At 44.0% G+C, this 13183-nt stretch overlaps 1 protein-coding gene across 5 annotated transcripts in view; it reads left to right on the top strand.

Annotated features, from left to right (window-relative positions):
* Positions 1-2014: 2014 nt before the first annotated feature.
* RUNX1T1 (RUNX1 partner transcriptional co-repressor 1) overlaps positions 2015-13183 on the top strand; it is a 113154-nt gene continuing 101985 nt past the window's right edge. For 2 of the 5 annotated variants that reach the window (XM_071737917.1, XM_071737913.1), the window contains exon 1: positions 2016-2866. In XM_071737917.1, coding sequence (XP_071594018.1) covers positions 2839-2866 — 28 coding nt within the window. In that variant the 5' untranslated portion in view covers positions 2016-2838. Of the gene's footprint in view, positions 2867-3195; positions 4514-13183 lie in introns of those variants that run through there. The other 3 variants (XM_071737919.1, XM_071737914.1, XM_071737915.1) reach the window with 2 other exon arrangements.

Below are 13183 nucleotides of genomic sequence, written 5' to 3'. Positions count from 1 at the left end.
CAATATAATAATACTTGACGGTTATAATCTTTTATTATTTAGGAATCATGTCAATTTATTCTGCCAGTGTGTCTGAGAGTATAGTTGCCATGAAATAGTCAGGATTTACTGCTCTATACCACACTTCGTTATCTGGGAGGTCTTTGTCCTTGCTAGGAGCAGTGGGAAATGCTGTGCAATACGAACCAGGGCTGGGGGTTTAAGAGGTGATTTTAGTTTCCAGAGTTTCTAAATCTGAACTGACGTTCCTTCCCTCTTTTGCAAGATAATACCTAGAAAGCCAATAGCTCTTTTAGAGTGTAGGTACACACCAAAGAGGAAGCACTGTGGGGTTTTTTGAAAGCTGTGAAGAGAGAATTAGGACTCAGCGTTCAGTCCCAAAACATGCTCTGGAACTACTGGCAAACCTTTTGTTTATTTTTCAGCTTACAAATACAGCAATTGGCATGAAAGATTGCACCACTAAGATTTTCAGGCTCGACTGAAATTTCAAGATCTGCCACAGAAAAAGGAATGTTATGTTTAAATAACTTGAAATACTTTTTAAAAGGTTCTCCCATCGTTTTGGCCTTGAAATATACCTCTGTAAAACAGATAGCTTTTAAATTAGAAATCAACACCGCACTTGGGGCTTCTCACCATTTTTGTAAATTGAAATCACAGTAGACTAGAATATGTCCTGATTTATGCTCTCTTGATCAGAATTTACTTCAAATTTGACCCTGTATTACTATATGCCAAAGAGTTCATTAAAGCTCTATGTTCCTAAATATCTGCAGAAAGATTATATTTATCCATATCATAAAACGTACTTTGAACATATTCAAAATCAACCAAATTTTCAAAGCCAGCCATAGAGGTAGATAAATATTACTATAAATTTGCTTTTAAAGCCTCCCCTTCTGGATATATATATGTGCTTGTGACAAACACATGTAAGTTTACTTTATATTCAATAGATGTATTTATGTGTTTAAAATTAGGCAATTGTAAATTTGCAAGATCTGGCCTTTAGTGTGTGGGTGTGCATGTGTATGCACATGTATGCATGAGAATAAAGAATACAGCCTGATTAGAAGTTCTGTTCTATCCTTTTAGTTAACATCTGACATTTGAAAAAATGAAGGTAAATGTCCATGCAGCTCTGACAGTTCCAATCCATTATCTGCAACATGAAAAAAAAACCAGCATTCCTTTTTATTCAATATATGAAGTTGAGGTGTTGGTGTTTGGGTTTGTTTTTGTTTTTTTTTTTTTTTTTTTGAGACACCATCTTTATATAATGTCAACATGATAGCAGAAGTACCAGTTTGCTGTAGGTTGTATGACTGACAACAATATTCTCTGTGAAACATAGAAAGGAATAAGTGATGAATCGGAAAATATATGGATGCCTACTGAAATGATTATGTAACGAAACATGAAGTCAAATGGTGGCATGCTTCTATTAATTGTAGGTGATAGTAATTAATTTTCACTGCAGTTGTGAACATGTCACTGCTTTCCGAAGAATCCAGACTCCCCTTCTAGGATAGTGTGAAATTGCATCTGGGTTCTGCAAGCCATGAAAGACTATAAATTTCTTAAAAACAAACAAACAAACAAACAACAAACAAAAAAAATCCACAAAAAAAACACCAAACAAAATACCAACCAAACAAAAAACAAAACAAGGAGGGTGGCCTTCCTCGATGCTGTACCTTATAAAGAGGGAAAAACAAAGGAAAAAAGAAAATTATAATTGTTTTCTCTTAGGCTATTATCTAATGCAAAAGCAAACAGTCTGACTGGAAATCAGCTAACAGAAGGGGATTAGAGAGTAGATCTGAGAGTGGCTTGATTTCTAGCACTGCTGTCTCTTCACACAGTGATGAGACACAGGCAGAGCAGCCAGGAGCTCTCCAGATGGCTAGAGAAAGTGTTTGTCTTGGGTTACTGCAGGGCAGTCTGGACTCTTAAAGCCGGGGAGGCATCATTAGGGAGCAAGTTAGATGTCCACCCAGTAAAAGCGAGCGAAAGAAAGAAAGAGCAGGCAGGCTGCCCGAGAGGGACCGCGCTCGCCTATTGTTAACATATACTTGACCCCCACTAACCTCCTCACGACACAGATGTCTCCTACCTCTATCACCTCCCACTGCTTTAAGCCCTCCCCCCCTGCACCTGGGTAGCGGGGCCGGGCCGGCTGCCGGCAGTATGCTGCCTGCTTCGCGAGGTGCCTGATAGCGGGGGAGCCGGGAGGAGCGGAGCGGGGAGCGGTGCGGAGCGGAGAGACGCGCAGCACGGCGCAGCCTTGGGCGGGCGGCTCGGTACCGCTCGGCTCGGCACGGCACCGGCGCGGCTCGGCTTGGCGGCGGGCAGAGCTATGCGTCGGCTGCCCGGGGACACGCAGAAACCCCGCCACTGACAGCGGCCGCTCCCTGCGCTCCACATCACGTTTGTCTGCGGCGGCAGCAGGAGCAGCAACAAGGAGAAGGACCTGGGCATTAACTATATCGACTTGGAGACTTTGCTTTATTTTTGGTTCTTGTCCTTTCCCGTGGAACCAGTAGTCTCGCTCGAGCTGATCCTCCTTTAAAAAAAAAAAAAAAAAAAAAAAAAAGAGAGAGAGAGAGAGCGAGAGAGGGAGGAGGGGTGGGGGGGTGGGGGGGGAGAAGAGCAGCTGGAGTTTCTCCTCAGCTCGTTTTGACTTTTGTGGACGTGGATCATCTGGACTGGGAAGGGAAGCCGCGCTGCGCTGCTCTCCTCTTTCCCACCCCCTCGCCCCTCCAGCAGCCTGGGCTGCCGGCTCTCCCCCGAGCAGGACGGGAACTTTTATTTGCAGCTCGCAGCCCGTGGCGAATGGTGGGAATCTCCGGTCCTTTGCAGTGTGAGTACGGGGCGCGGGCAGGGCAGGGCAAGGCGCGCTGGGGCGGGGGGAGACCGAGCCCCTTTTTCCCTTCCTTCTCTCCTTCCCCGTAGGACTCTACTGGCTCTGCGAGGCTCCCGCGCTGTGACTAACCCAGGCGGGCCAGGGCTGCCTCTGCCCCGGCAAGCACTGCATGCAGCTCTTACCCCGCTGTCCCCGGCTCACAAACTCGCACCCCGAATATTTCTCATGAGCTCAGAAACCAAACCACCCAAGTTTTGGGTTTGGGATTTTTTTTGTTGTTGTTGTTTTTTAAAATTTATTTTATTATATATATATTTATTATTTAATCACCGAAGCTCATATTCTTCCATAGCTTAGGGTTTCTCTCTTTATGAGTCGCCTTTTATTTTCCCGTTTCCCCTTTCCAGATCACAGCTATCCAGTGCGTCTGAAATATTTCTGGTGTGATTTTTTGCTTTGTTTGTTTCATTACACTAATCGGTTTACGTAGTGCTGGCAACATCACTTCAGGCTATTTTGCACGAAGTATTTCAGGCGGTACACATCGTCTTTGGCTGCACCGGGATCTTGCGAGTATCTCGTTTCCTCAAGCGATAGGGCAACGTTAGGGATTCCATTTACAAAACTACGATGCAGTGTAATTGTGTCACCGCGTCTAGCCGAGCTGAACGATTTGATTCCAGAAATTCCTGACAGACCAGCTATAAGGGAGATTGGAAGAAAGGAAACCCCACTCTCGGCCATTTAGACGAGTCTTTGACTTTTTGAGACTTCGAGTCCTTTTGTTAGTTCCAAAGTTGCGAGATGGGGCCAAAATTTGGCTTAGGATAGGGAAGGACTTGCCACCTTAGCAGAGGCACCCGCCCGTCCATTACACGTTAATTTACAGAGAAATATCTGTTGTTACTCTATTCTGCTCTCCTCAACGTTAGAGAGAAACTGAAAGTAGGTAATCGGACGCAGCTCTCAGCTCGCTCTTGGTTTCAAGCAGCAGTAAAACCGCTGCTTCCTTCAGTTCATTGAGACGTTTGAAGGAGAGAGAGCGAAGGTACGAGGCGCCGCGGCAGCCTCCTCCGTCTGCCCCCCAAGTTGCAGCGCGGAGCCCGACGCCTCAGGACCGCCCTGCCCGGCCGCCGCCGGCAGCTCCCCGCCACCACCTCGGAGCCGCTCTGGTTCTCTGGAACAGCAGCAGGCTCTGCCAGTCACCCCCTCCTACCTCTGCCCTGCCCTAAATCACGACAGGGAAAGAACCTGTCTGTCTCAGCCTTTTTGGTTAGTGCCGCCCTGCAGCCGGCAGCTCCCGCCTGCCGGTGGGCTCAGCTGTGGGCTGCCATCGGCTCTGCCCGATGCAGCAAATCTTCCCTGAAGAGCTGATCAAGTTTTCCATTGCCAGCCGCAGCAGGGCTGGGAGCGGTGGCGGTGGTCTCTCCGAGGTGGACTCTTAGAGCAGTGCACAGCTGCACGCTCGCCTTCGCGGGCAAAGCTGGAGGCGGGTGACGGGCATGGCACATCGGGGGCTGGGCAAAGACAGGTACAGACCTCTTAAAAGCAGCCTGCGGGAACTGCCGTGGGAAGAAGGCAAGTGCCAAACCTTTGGCTATAGGCATAGCCCTGACTAACTGCGAGGATGTCTTCTGAGCCTTGGTATGTACAGCCAAGCGTTTGCTCCGGCAAATATTCCTGTGCTTAATGTAACGCTGACCCCTTTAACTTTTAACATCGCTTCCCCTAATTAATCTGTTCAGGCCTCAGACTTAAATGGCTGTCCACAGCTGCTGCAAATTGATTTATCCCCTGATGGTGGTCCGAGTTGCTGACCAAAGCAGGATTCCCCCCCCCCTCCCTCCATTTTTGGTCTACTAATCTGTTTTGACTTATTTCCTACTTACAGTAATGCCTGCATGCTTTTTAGAGGACTTAGAAAATATTTTCTTTTGACATGTAGCTAGAAACATAATTATTGTATTTGTAAACACAATATGTTAGGGCTAAGGGTGAATATAATTTATTTAATTTTACCCATGCAGCCTTACATTGCCTTCTTCATTTCTGCATCCTGACAGATGAAATGGAGAGTTTACACGAGCAACTTTGTTAACTGTAGTTTGAGGCAAGATGCGGAAGACATTTTTAGATTTGAATTCTAATGTCCAGGTTTTGTGTTCTGCTTTTCTGTTAGCAGCTTAGTGAATCTGGATAGCTGAGAGGCTTGAAACTGGTTTCTAATGGTTGTTAAAGTTGATGCTTGACCTTTCCATGGGAAGTCTGAAAACCTCATTCAGTTTATTCTGGGCTGATTTCCTTAGGAAATCCAATATGATCAGGGAATTTCCTTCAGCGCAGCTGAATGTTAAGAAAGTTAGTCTATCTTGTTTATACATCCTGGTCTTAGTACTAGGTGTTTCTGTGGCTCGCCATCCATAAAAAAATATTTGGGAAAACATTTGAATATGACTTTTTCATGTATGTACAGTCTATGGAAATACGAAGTTAGCAAAGGCTTTGTTAGGTATGAAGTGCACTGCGTGCAGACTCACTGTACAGTTTTTTAATTGGGAAGTTACACTTGGTTTGATGATTGATAACTTTTCTAAGGTCACTTTAGTCATACCTGAACCTCCAATATAATTGCTACTACCTTCACTTTATGAGTCAGTTTTCTGTGCTGTCATGAGAAGCTCAACCATGCATCAGTGCAAGTAAGGCTCGAACTCCACCAAAATACCAACCCACCCATAAATTCCTTGGTGTCTTTGGCAAGCTGTAGACAGGCGAGGAATACAGGAGATGGTAGGACTTCTTCCTTCGGCCCTGGGTTTGCAGTAGGGCCAGCGGCTGGGTTCCCGAGCCGTGAGCATGCTGGAGGAGACAAGAACCATTCTGTTTGTAATGGAATGCAGACAGCAGTGTTAGGTCACTGCTTCCTGGCAACTGCTGCTCAAGTTGTTTTTCTTCAAAGGCTTTGAGCTTTTAAATAGCTTCCAAAATCTTTTTAAGTAAAACGTTGCCTTCTACCATTTTTGACCACCTTAACGTTAACTCGTTTCGTGCCTAAATAATGGACCAGTAAAACATCACACGGTGTCTCTCATCTGTGTACGCTTAACACAGCCTGTGTATGTGTGCCTGTGTGCACATGCAGTTTTATACTGGAAGTATTGTTTGTAGAATAAAGGGGAGAAAAATAGCTCCACCTGGAGTGCTGGTCAGTGGCTAGTCAGTTCGGGACATTCTTCCCTGTCAAATCCTGTTTCTCACTTCTCTGAAATGAACTTCAGACGACAGGCGTTGAATGTGAAGCTCACTTCACTGAGGTACCCTGCAGACTGCAAACTCTTCGTTGCCAGACACTTGGGGTGAAATAGGCATCTGCAGTATTTACATTGGGGGTGATGGGAGAAAGGGCTTGCAATTGTTATTTTGATCTTTCAAATCCACTTGCCACAGTCTATTACTGTTCAATCTCTAGCTAATTGAATAAGGATATTGGTATGTTGCTATAGCAGAAGTTTCAGATTTTTTAGATGAGGGGGAATCCTTTTTCTTTGTTCTGTAGAAACTTAAGTAGTCATGCAGAGATTGAGAAGCCTTATCAGCTGAAGTAGAATGTGAATTTGGTGTTGTGGAGGGGTTATTTCTAATGGCTTGGCCAAAGAAATGTAAAGGAACACTATTTTAAATTTAGATAAATTATAAAACTTTGATCCATGCAGTTACGAGCAGCCTGCTCTTTTTCATACAGCCTTTAATAGCAACTTATAATATTTATAAAAGTTTAAACTGACACTCAATTTAGCATAAGTAGCAAGAGTGTAAATTCTTAAAACATTGGCTTCCAGATTTCATTTTTGTCAGCTTCTTTCAAGTGAAAGTTAGTTTAAAAACTGAAGTTTTAATGTAAATTGTTTTGGTTTTCCAGATAGATGTTCCTTTTTAAAGAACAGCTTCAAAATTGCAGTTATCCTGTTCTTATTTACTATAAACTTGATTAGTTTAATATATGGTAGCATGAATACAGGAAGTAGTACACTATGTGGTTTTGTGGATAAAGAAAAATGATCAGCAGATGTAAAATCAAAGTCAAAATATCCTGTCCTTTAAGAAGGCTTTTTTCCCCTACCAGCATATTTCATCTGAAAGACATTGTCTTCCATCTTCATTTTTTTTCCTGCCATTCACACGAAAGTTTCCAAATAATGTTTAGAGAACGGGAGACATTTTATTAAAGTAAACATTAGTTCAGTATAATGGAGGTAATTGTAAGTGATAAGAGCAGAGCCAGGTTATCTGTGTGTTGTTTAAACAGAAGGAGCTATTTTGCACCATTTCCAGTAGCCATCTGTAGAGGAGAAGGGTTTGCACCTGTCTGTCCACACTAATTATAGATTAGGTCCAAAGAAATGAAATTTGAGTAGGCTCCCTCTTAATGAAATCCATAGTGATTTTATTGTAAATGTGTTTTGTGTACAGACGGTGATGGTTTGGCTGTGAGTAAAATAAATTGCTGTATGGCTGTCATGTACTTGTAGTTGTAAAGCAGGATACTGCTGCATTAACAAAGGTGCTGAATAAAAATGTAGCACTCCATTTAAGTCCTCAGCTTCACGGGTGGCTTTAGCTAGGTTTAGTCAAAAGGGTTCACTGTAAGCACAGTCTTTTAGGGGTATGTTTCAGGGTAGTCTTCTCAGTTACCATCACTTTCCTGTCAATGTACAGGCATATAGGTGGTCCTTTGGCTGAAATATGAGGTAGAAATGGTTTCATGTTAAATGCATACACACATATATATGCAGAGAGTGTCAGAAATACTTTCCTCTGGTTTAACACACTGTTATTACTAAAATAAAGTGGAAAGAGTGAGAAATGTGTTCTGCAGTAAAAGGTCACATGAATTTCTACCACATCTGTTTATAGTAATTATGAACATAATTAACATAAGAATTACAAGTGAAGTAATGACTGGCTGAGCTATGAGATATTATGCCATAATGGTCATATGTTGGAATTCTCACATTATAGCACACTAGAATTCACATATTCAATGCAAGAAAGAAAATGTTAGATTTTTATCTATTTTAATGCTTCAAAACTTATCTGCCTGGGGCAGATGGACTTTACGCTTTATAGGAAGGTAACCCATTATTAAGAGACAGTCAGTTGAAATTAAGATTTCTAGCCTCCAGCTTGGACTTTGAGACAGCTGTGCTTATGGAATGCCACTTCTGTTACACATTTGTACTCTGATTTTATTTATTTTATTAACACACATTGCTTTATTTTTAAATGTGAGTGTTTTCACAGCAAACTGTTTACATTAGAAAGGATACTGGATTAGTTTTTCTTTGGAGAATTGTGATTTGAATAGCAAAGCTGCCTGTTGGAATTGCCAGCATGGATATAAGGCACATATTGTAGATTTGCAAGATGAGAATTTGATGGTTCCTAAATTGGTTCATGGCATGATACATGTATTTCAAGGAAAAAAAATCCATAACAAAAATTCCTAAAAACAACAATCTGTCCTTTGTACATAATATAATAATGTATATAATAATATTTTGAAAGAGCATAAGCAGAGAGAAAGCTCTGTGCTACCTTGGAGGTTGAATTAAAGTAACTTTTCTTTAGAAATGCATAGAGCGTGCCATTAAATTTAGGAGCTAAGGTTTCAAATGAGTTGACTAACTTTTGTAATATGACCTGTCTGATTACCTCTAAATACGGTTGTCACACAGCTGACAACTGTAGGAAGCTGAGGGAGAAATGGCCCTTCTTCAGGGTAAAAATACCGGTTGAGGAATGCATAGTAAATTTGACATGTGAAAACCAGTTTGACCTTAATGAAAAATCAAGGCTCTGTTTTTGTGATAGGAAAATTTGTCAAATTGCTATCTTTTTAAGGTTAAACATATAGCATAGTTTATGAAAAGTAATAACAAACAAACAAATACCTTGTGCCATGTCTCAGTCGTACCAAGAGGTTTTTGCATTATTGGATTAGTGGAGGATTTGTGACAGACCCCTTTTTATCTGACATTCATTGCAGTGACATGATTTTCACACACATGCCCTTCCCCCATCTAGGTTCTGGTTTTCACTTTGCATTATGTGTCAAATTCCCTTTATTTCTTTTGGGTGAAAAAACCTGCTATCTTGGCCGAGTGATTTTTGGAAGGAGTTCTGCACTGAACAATGCCTGTTTCACTCCAGCGTGCTGTCATTGTCCTCATCCCAGCCTTCATGGTGCTCCTCCACAGACATGCAAGGGAAACGTGTTTCCTTAACAAATGTTGATTCCTAGGAAGAAAAACCTGAAAACCCAAGCACTCGAGAGTTTGCTGGGTAACCTAGTGCTGGTGCACAGCCTCTCTGCTGGCCCTGTTCCTGGCAGGCAGGCAGGGCTGCTTTGCCACCTGCCCTCCCTGTGGCTATCCCAGCCCTGTTTGGTGAATCACTCCAACAGAAACCCTCGCTTTTCTCAAAACCTGAACTAATGGTAGGGACCTACTCTAGCTTATCCTTTATTCTCTGGTGAAGGATGCCACTGCTTGTAGCAGCAATGTTGTGTTCAGGCTCTTCTGGCCCTGGCAAAGCTCAGTGAGCAGGTTGGGTTGTGCCACGACTTGGCCAAACTGGGAGCGGGTACATCCTGACACCACCAGGATAGGAGACTCCTGGGCCGTCCTGCTCCATGCAGGATGCAGGTATGGTCTGTGAAGCTGGAGACGGGCTAAAGAGCCCTGGGGACAGCGCCTTGGTGGAAATGGAAGTGACCACAGGCAGAGGGGCCCTGGGGAGTCAGCACTGCGCTCCCCTGGGTCTCTGGCAAGGTTCTTATCCCCGAGAGGTTTCAGGACAACTTCAGTTGCAGAGCCGGACGGGATGCCTGCCAGAGGGGAGGCTCAGGCACCCAGCTCAGGCCGCCGCCTTCGCACCTCCGCTCATGCCTGGCGCGGCCTCCCCACTCCAGACCGCCACGGTCCCGCTCCCTCACATCCACCGTGCATCCTCCGGCCTCCACCTGGGCCGTGCTGATACCATAATCGCCCCAATGCACGCCGCCGTCTCGCTCCCCCCGCACCGCCAGGGCCGTGGAGCCGCGATGCGCCGTCTTTGCGCCGCAGATAAGCTGCGAGGTGCGTTTAAGGCGCACAAAGCCCGGGCCGTGCCGGCGCCTCCCTCCCTCCGCCGGAAGGTAATCTCCACCCGCGGGTCGGGGAGAGGCGGGCGGGGAGGGAGGGACGGAGGGGGGGACACTCTTCGCCGCTTTCCCCTCCTCCCCCCGCCGCCCGGTTCCCTCGGCGCTGCACAAGTCAATAGGAGCGGGGCGAAGTGAAGTTGTAACCTCTGATCTGCCCCCCGGAGCGGGCGGGGGGGGGGATTTGCAGACAGCGTTGAGCCGGCAGGGAGAAGGGCTCTGCCTTTTGTTGTGCGTGGGGCAGCCGCGGCCTGGGCGCTGCCTTCCTCCGCCCCCGGGACGCGCTGAGGGGGGCGGGGGCTCGCCTGCCGGGTGTGCCACGGCCCGGGGGGCGAGAGGAGGGGGCCGGAGAACAGTAAGGGGGGGGTGAGGGACCCCACAGTTGCGAGAAGGGGAGAGCGGCTTGTCCGGGTGTTTTCACGGGATGAGGAGGAGCCCCCGGCCTCGGGCCGGAGCGGGTGGCGGCTGGGGCCAAGGTGAACGGCGGCGTCCGCCTGTCTTGAGCTCTCCCTCCCGATCCCGGCGGGCTGGCTCCCTCCCCCAGCCTGGCTCTCCCTGAGGAGCGGGCACCCATCCTGCTAGTGCCGTGAGGTTTCAGTGGAGGGTCCTGGTTTCCACAATCCTAGCAGAGCGTGACAGTGGGTTGTGGGCTTTTTTGTTTTGTTTGTTCTTCTTTTGGACTTTTGATGGTGATTTTTCAGTTTTCACTGGGTGAAGATGACTCGCACGCTGAAGTGTATGCACACTGCCTCTGCAAAAGGTTTTATTATCAGGGGTGATTTCTTGAAGCAACATTAAACAATCACCTTTAAAAATATGTTTGAAAGTTTGAAATATTTATATTGCCGTTTCACTTTGTCAAGTGTTTGTACAAATAGATAAATAGATATGATCCGGTAACTAAAAGCCTAATTAAAATTTGTTTAAAGCCAGGGGGGCATGTATTCTTGTTGACAGCAGCAGATCGATAGGGTAAGACAATAGAGCCCCATTATTTTACTTCCATTGACTGAACATATTGACATTTCAGGTTTGCGATTGCCTCAGTGAGCATGATGAAACACTGAAATTCACGAACCAACTGTCTGGAGTGGCACATATATTACTGTATGTCATCTCTGCCTTCAGGTTACCTTATCACTGAAGCAGAATGGTAATGGATGGCAGCAGAGTACTTCAGAAGGGTTAGGGCTCTATCAGTTAAGGAGCTGACACATAGCAGGTTTCAGGAGTATCTTTAATTACACCTAGAATTATGTACAAGGGAAGATGGTCCTTGTTACCTGCTGCTGCTCTTCAGAGTATACAGGCTGAGAAGCAGACAGGATAACAAGGTACTTATGTTTCATATTTTATATACGTGACTTGATGCGTTAAAGTTTTCCGAGAGCCTAAGGACCTCTGATTGTGCTCTTTGCATGCTTGCCATGTTCATCAATAGCAGCATCTCGAGCTGGTCTTGATGCTCAGGTTCCAGAGCACCAGCTAGACCGTCTCCCAATCTGCATATTGGGGAGGAAACAAAGAGCAGCTTCAAAATAATGCCTTTGAGTTTCTCCCCCCTCAACATGCTATATTGCAATGCTTAGGGAATTCAAGATAGTGAAAATATTACAGAATGATAACTACACAGTTTTTTTTCCTTAGTATAACCACTGTAAAAAGAAATGCAATATGTGCATGTGTATGCATAATCGTACATATTAATTTATGTGATTGCATATAAATGCTTGTATAAGGAAGACCCAATGGCTGCAGAATATACAATATGGCTTTTTTCAAAGGCTTTCAGATGTTCTTTAAAATCTAGCTGGCTATAGAATGAAACCCATCAGGGTTAGGCAGAGATAGAGATTGAAATTAATTTAAGGCAGACAAAGAGCTAATATGAAAGAGCCACTAGTGATTTAACTCATTTTTAAAAGTAAGTGTAATGAAAATATAAAATGCATTCTGAGTGTGCCATCTACTCAGCAATTGTTGCCATCAAGTGGACTGCTGATGCCCTTTAAGATGGTAAAAAGAAAACTAGTCCTTTATACCATTTTCATGAAAATGTTAGGTTTCTGTTTGATCAGCAGGTGCTGTTGAGATGAAAGCCATGTGTAAATTTTCAGAAGGCCAAAAGTGTCAATTCAGAAAAGGAAAGTGATAAGAGAAAATGCAATCAGTTTTCCTGTTTTCAATTTGTGCAGGATTTGAAGAGCTGTTTTGTTAAACTGCTACATCTGCTCCAATATGAATATTGAACTACTTCCACTAAAAATAACACCCTATAATTTGGAAGCCATTGCAATCTTTTGTTAATGCAAGTGGGTTATTTAAAAAAAAAAATCTATTCTGAAAAATCTCCTGCCTAATGTGCATTTTTGTTTATCGGCACTTTTATCTTCAGCAGATAAAATGGCATTATGCAATTAGGACTGTATCTGTTTGGACTGTAGAAATGGCACTGGATAGCTGAATGTCACTATCTTGGTGAAAGGATTTAACTTGTACATTTAGAGTAATTTTATTAATAAACAGTGATTGTATTTTACAATGAAGAGTGACTGCTTCCCCATTGTAATAATGCAGCTTTACCTGCTAGTCAAGGACCTTGTCCAAAGCAAAGGATGTTCAGAATATGACAAAACATTCCTGGGATTATTTCATTCCCGCTATATCTGCAAATCTTAAGTGTAGGCTCATCAAAGACATTTTAGTTAATGGGGCTTTTGGAGTAACTTTTCCATGGGTAAATTAAATGATTAAATCATGCTCGAGTGCACATATGCAACAATATTTGCGCTGTGGAACTGCTAGCCCAGGTGAGTTTTATGAACCTGGAAAGCACAGCATTGCTAGACCACAAATTTTCTATCAGAGGCATCCCCAGGGAAAATAACTTAATTGCTCTTTAATTATATATAAAAAAAAAATCTAACCAAAAGGGTATGTGTTAATTTTATAAATAAGGATCCAAATGAAGAAATTATAATTCGCTGTTACATCTATAGAGCCCTCTGTACACAACATGAGTAAATGTGTGGGATAAAACGAGAGCTCTTGCTTTATTTCAGCATAGACAATTACCTGGTTTTAATGTTAGGATGGGTTTTAGCTGTTGGATTCTA

Source organism: Heliangelus exortis, chromosome 2, assembly GCF_036169615.1.
Source record: "Heliangelus exortis chromosome 2, bHelExo1.hap1, whole genome shotgun sequence".
NCBI classification, from domain to species: Eukaryota; Metazoa; Chordata; class Aves; order Apodiformes; family Trochilidae; genus Heliangelus; species Heliangelus exortis.
Note: the sequence above shows the minus strand (reverse complement) of the source record. Positions and strands in the feature narration are given on the sequence as shown.